General features: G+C 46.3%; 1 protein-coding gene across 1 annotated transcript; it reads left to right on the forward strand.

The window, feature by feature from the left end:
• Positions 1–923: 923 nt before the first annotated feature.
• Positions 924–5,656, forward strand: LOC144711675 (protein ROLLING AND ERECT LEAF 2-like). The gene is made up of 4 exons (XM_078585673.1): positions 924–1,773; positions 2,813–2,985; positions 3,128–3,351; positions 4,727–5,656. Exons 1-4 carry the CDS (start codon positions 984–986, stop codon positions 5,547–5,549), a joined length of 2,010 nt encoding a protein of 669 aa, XP_078441799.1. The 5' UTR covers positions 924–983; the 3' UTR covers positions 5,550–5,656.
• Positions 5,657–5,880: the final 224 nt, after the last annotated feature.

Here is a 5,880-nt window from a genome sequence, read left to right on the forward strand (position 1 = left end):
TCAATGCAATCAAAATACTCGAGATTATTACAGCCCTGCCCTTGTACAAGCCACTCGGCTGTGTTATGACGAATATACCCCTCTCGTCGCGAGAATATAAATGTCAGCTTTACAAGTCCCAAATTATAAATATTCTACCACATCTCTCCCCCAAAGTTCAATGCAATCAAAATCTACGAGATCATTACAGAACTACCCTTCTAAAAGCCATTAGCTTGTGTTATGACGAATATACCACTTTTCTCGGGAGAATATAAATGTCAGCATTTCAAGTCCCAAATTTTATCTATTCGATTAAAAATACTCGAGATTATTCCAGCCCTGCCCTTCTAGAAGTCCTTCCACTGTGTTAAGACGAATATACCCCTCTCCTCGCGAGAATATAAATGTCAGCTTTTCAAATTTCAACTCCCGAATAAATACAAATATAGTCTACCCCATCTCACCCCAAAAGTTCTGTGTAATCAAAATACTCGAGATTATTACAGCCCTGCCCTCCTAAAGCCCTTAGGCTGTGTTATGACGGATATACCTCTCTTATCGGGAGAATATAATCGTCAGCTTTACAAGTCCCAAGTTAGAAATATATTCTACCCTATCTCTCAAACAAAGTTCAATGCAATCAAAATCTTGGAAATTATTATAGAACTACCCTTCTAAAAGCCATTGGCTTATGTTATGACGAATATGCCCCCCTTATCGGGAGAAAATAAATCTCAGCTTTACAAGTCCCAAATAAATACACATATACTCTACCCCATCTCTCCCCCAAAGTTCTGTGTAATTAAAATACTCGAGATTATTAGAGCTCTGCCCTCCTAAAAGCCGTTCGGCTGGGTTATGACGAATATATCCTTCTTCTCGGGAGAATATAAATCTCAGCTTTTCAAGTATAAATAAGTATTCTCCTCCCCCTCCCTCTTCCTTTCTTCTTTCTTCTGCTGGTGGACTGATTTCGAAGGGAACCCTTCTCTGGGGGGCCGATGGGTTGCGCGCAGTCGAAGATGGAGGGCGACGAGGCGGTGGCGCGCTGCAAGGAGCGGCGGCTCTTCATGAAGGAGGCCGTGGCGGCGCGCAACGCCTTCGCGGCGGCGCACTCCGCCTACGCCTTCGCCCTCCGCGACACCGGCGCCGCCGTCCACGACTACGCCCTCGTCGAAGCCCCTGACGTCATCTGCCAGACCACCGCCCCCCTCTCCCCCCCTCCGCCGCCGCCGCCGCCGCCCAACCCCGCCTCCTCCGCCGCCAAATCCCCCCTCGACGCCGCCCTCCCGCCGCCGCCCCCGCCCCCGCCCCCCGAATTCCCTCCCTCCCCCCTCCAGCGCGCCGCCAGCATGCCCGACCTCCCCCCCCCCAAACCCCCCCTCCGACCCTCCCCCCAAACCCCCTCCATCCGCGAAGACGCCGCCGCCGACGACGCCGCCGCCGCCGCCCCCGCCCTCGCCTCGTCTCCGCAGCCCCCCGGCTGGGACTACTTCTTCGGGTCCGACGACGGCGTGCCCGCCAAGCCGCCAGCCGAGGACCAGCACCGCCGCGTCACCTCCGAGCCTTCGCCGCCCGCCGAGGCGGCGATTACGGAGACGCCGGTGGCGGCGAAGGCGGCGCCGAGGCAGAGGAGCGCGGTTGGGGGATCCAGGGCCAGCGTGTCCTTCATGCAGATCTTGATCGGCCTCGACGATCACTTCCTCAAGGCCTACGAGAGCGCCCAGGGTGTCTCCGGCATGCTGGAGGCCAAGCGGCTGCATTATCACTCCAATTTTGCTGATAATCGGGGTATGATTTATATAATTTTGATGTTTCTAGCTCGATCTATCTATCGCTCTAATTGTTTCTCTAACCCATCGCTCTACCAATCCATCAAAATTATATATCTGGGTATCTTAATTTACCTATTTATATCTCCATCTTTTATCTATCAAAACCCATCTCCCTCTCTCTGTAACCCATCTCTCTACGAATCCATCAAATTATCCTTGTCGATCCCAATTTATCTATCCATCTCTCAATCTCTGTCTATCATCTGTCTCTCTATCTCTACCTGTCCCTATTTATCTATCTATCTTTGTATCTCTATCTCTATCTACCCCTTTCCATGTTTTTAAATATGTCTCTGTCTATCCCTATTTGTCTATTTATCTATCTATCTCTGTATCTCTATTTCTATCTACCCCTTTCCATCTTTTTAAATATGTCCCTGTCTATCCCTATTTGTCTATCTATTCCCACCCCTATTTATTCATCTATCTCTCTATTTCTAGCTCTCAATTTCTATGATTTATCGCTCTCAATTTCTATGCTTTATCGCTCTCAATTTCTATGCTTTATCGCTCTCGATTTCTATGCTTTATTGCTCTCGATTTCTATGCTTTATCGCTCTCAATTGCTAGCTCTGTCTCTGTCTCTAGCTCGATCTATCTATCGCTCTAATTCTCCCCAATTTTGCGGATTATCCTGGTAAATCTCTCTCTCTCTGTAACCCATCTCTCTTCGAATCCATCAATTTCTCTTTGTCGATCCCAATTTATCTATCATCTGTCTATCCCTATTTATCTATCTATCACTGAATCTCTATTTCTTTTTAAATATGTCTCTATCTATCTCTCTATCTATTTCGACCCCTATTTATTCATTTATCTCTTAACTTTTATCTACCCCTTTCCATCTTTTTCTATATCTGTATATATCTATATATATCGTTATCTAAATCTATCTTGTTATTTGTCTATATATTTATCTTTTTACGGAGCTCAAATGTTGATGTTATGCTTGAACCACTGGTGATGTTTGTTTCCTTTGTTTTGACGATTACAAGGTCACATTGATCATTCCGCAAGAGTGATGCGGGCCATCACATGGAACAGGTCCTTCAGAGGCCTGGGCCCTGAAGAAGGCCGAGATGATTTCGAAACAGATAGCTTGGAAACCCACGCCACTATATTGGATAAACTGCTGGCTTGGGAAAAGAAACTCTTTGATGAAGTCAAGGTACTCGAAGAAACTCTTTCATTTGGTTTAATTAAACTATTTTTCTTGAAACAGAAATATTTCCTTGGAATTACGGTGGGTTTCCTCTTGTGGGTTTTTCCTTTTGATGAGTGGAAATATGGGTACCTGCTTGTTTGATCAGGCGAGTGAGCGCATGAAGTTTGATTACCAGCGTAAGGTGGCCAAGCTTAATAAACTGAAGAAGCATGGCGCCAGTTCTGAAGCGTTGGCGGTGACCAAAGCAGAAGTTAGCCACCTGCACACCCGGTACATCGTTGATATGCAGTCAATGGACTCCACAGTCTCCGAAATCCAGCGTCTGCGAGATGTCCAGCTCTATGAGAAGCTCACTCAGCTAGTACGAGGGTAAGCAAACCCTTAAATTTTCCCCCAAAATTCTTATCATTACCATTCATATGATTAGCATTCTGTGCTTCACGATGGCGCCGACGTGTGACATTGATGTTGATGTTGCCAATAATTCAATGGGAGCCAACCATCCGTGCTCAGAGAAAATTTCCATCAACGTTATCATCAACTAGATTGGTTGATGTTTACCAGTCTCATGTTGTGTTTAACTAGAACTTTACTAAGTTGATGATGACAAACGGCTTCAACATTATATGAAACCCTGGCAACCAAGGTAGTTGGTGTAGACCTTGACGAGTGCCAAACTACTGATGCAAGCAGCAATGATTTTGCTCTTACTCGAGCATGAAAGATTTGAAACTATCGAATCAACTTCTGCTGCAGAGCTTTGGATTTAAGGATTAAGGTTTATAATTGAGTCCATCTCAAAACTCAATTTATAAAAGTTTTACTATTCTCCCCGTGTTTATCTTACAGTTTCTTTCCTCGTGCGGTTGGTATAACTCGGATTAATATTGAAGCGCAATCTGAGTTAGCTGCGCCAACTGTTGAAACTGGTGATACTTTATAGCGACGGGGGATGTGTGTTATGTCCCCTAAGCTCAAATTCAGGGTTATCTTCTAGCCAAGACCTCCAAATAACTGAAACATCAAGTATTCTCTCAATTTATTTGTGTATTTTCCTTCTAAACTAGTGACTGAAGATGGGAAGCCATCACAGCATCAACTGTTTTTTACATTGTTGACAGGAAAGCTGATATGTTGGGTGCATTTTTTATATCCCTATTGCGTAGGTTTAGAGTTGGGATTTAGACTTAAGGTTTGAGAGTTATGGCAGAAATCTTCGACGGGCTATACTGTTCTGTGATTTACTGAAGAATCGAGAATTTGTTCATGTTTTTCTTCCCTTTTTTGTCCTAGAGCTAGGTTATTACCATGTGGAAGAACAGTCACTGTCAACTGTTGGCACTTTTCATGTGATGTCTGGGATCTGCTATTTGGTTTATTCATTCAGGGTTTATGTTGAAGACCTTAAACCTAGAAAAACCTACTTGTCTTCCGGGTTTTCTTTTCCTATTTCTGTCCAGAAACCGAGTTACTAAAGTAACTAGTGGGAAGCTTTATTGGTCAAATTGTTGACAAGATTGATCTTATTTCCCCGGAGCTCAATTTTAGGGTTTCGGGTGCAGGGTTTATGCTCGAGAAAGTGTTAAACCAAGAAAACATGACAGATAACTGCAATGTTAACAATCTTCGCCGGCCAATTTTCCACTTTCTTTCTTTCAGTACCACTTTTCGATAATTGACCAAACCTGGGTTGTCCACACATGAGAAGTGCAGTCACGATCATCCATGTTGAACTGTTTGATAGGATGGCGGAGATGTGGGAGACGATGCAGGTGCACCACGAGATGCAGCTGAAGCTGGTGGAAGGCATCAGTGCCGTGGACGTGTCCAATGCGCTCAAGGAGACGAGCGATCAGCTGCGCGGTCGGACATGCCAGCTCTGCGACATGGCCGCACGGTGGAGCCAGAATTTCCAAGACCTCATTGCCTTCAAGAAGAAGTACGTGAGGTCCCTCAACGATTGGCTCCGTCTCAACCTCATCCCCATAGAGAGCAGCCTCACGGAGAAGGCGTCCTCGCCCGTGCACCGACCACCCCCGCCAATCAAGAGGCTCCTCCAGATCTGGCACGAGCAGCTGGAGAAGATCCATGAAGAGCGGGCCAAGGCAGAGATCGGACGGTTCGCAGCGGTGATGAGGGCGATTCTCGAGCATCAGGACGAGGAGCTGAGGCAGAGGGAGAGGTGTGAGGATCTCGGCAAGGACTTTCTCAGGAAGCAGCAGGGGTTTGAAGATTGGCACCAGAGTTATTTGTCCAAGAGGTCGGTGCCGCTGCCGCAGCTGCCGCCGTCTCCGTCTCTGGAAGACGATCTCGAGCCGGAGACGGGCGAGGCGGCCGAGTACAGGGCTGCGGTGAAGGAGCGGCAGTTGCCGGTGGAGATGGCGAAGAAGAAGCTCGAGGAGGAGAAAGAGAAGCAAGTCACACTTTGCAAGCAGGCAAGGGAGAAGTCGGTGAGCAGCTTGAAGGTCCACTTGCCGGAGCTCTTCCGGGCTATGAGGGACTTCTCCCATGACTGTGCGCAGATGTACAAGATGCTCGGGGCCGTGAATCAAGCCCCGGCTTCGTAGATTGTTAGAATTTTGTATCAATCTGTCTGTTTAGCCGGCCTCTATGCACCGCATTGTATTTATTTATCTCTCTTCTTTCTGCCTCTGGTATGTATTTTGTTTCTCTCCTTGTGTGTGTGTCTCTCTCTCTTCTCTCTATCTTTTTCGTTGTTTAACTGTATCTTGCTCTTTTTTCCTATTTTTCTCTCTTTCACTCTCTCTCTCTCTATCTGAATCTTACTCTTCCTCTTTCCTTTTTTGGCATTCTCTCTCTCTGTATTTATCTGCAATTTTCTCATTCTTCCTCTTCTGCATGTTTCTCTCTTCTCTCTATCTTCTTCGTTCTTTAACT

The sequence above is a fragment of the Wolffia australiana genome, chromosome 14 (assembly GCF_029677425.1).
Source record: "Wolffia australiana isolate 7733 chromosome 14, ASM2967742v1".
Classification (NCBI taxonomy): domain Eukaryota; kingdom Viridiplantae; phylum Streptophyta; class Magnoliopsida; order Alismatales; family Araceae; genus Wolffia; species Wolffia australiana.

Excerpts from the sequence above, each read along its gene's own strand:
- LOC144711675 (XM_078585673.1), top strand. The coding sequence starts at position 984 with ATGGGTTGCGCGCAGTCGAAGATGGAGGGCGACGAGGCGGTGGCGCGC. Across the intron at positions 1,774-2,812 it reads CAATTTTGCTGATAATCGGG|GTCACATTGATCATTCCGCA; the intron begins GTATGATTTATA and ends GACGATTACAAG. Across the intron at positions 3,352-4,726 it reads CTCACTCAGCTAGTACGAGG|GATGGCGGAGATGTGGGAGA; the intron begins GTAAGCAAACCC and ends ACTGTTTGATAG.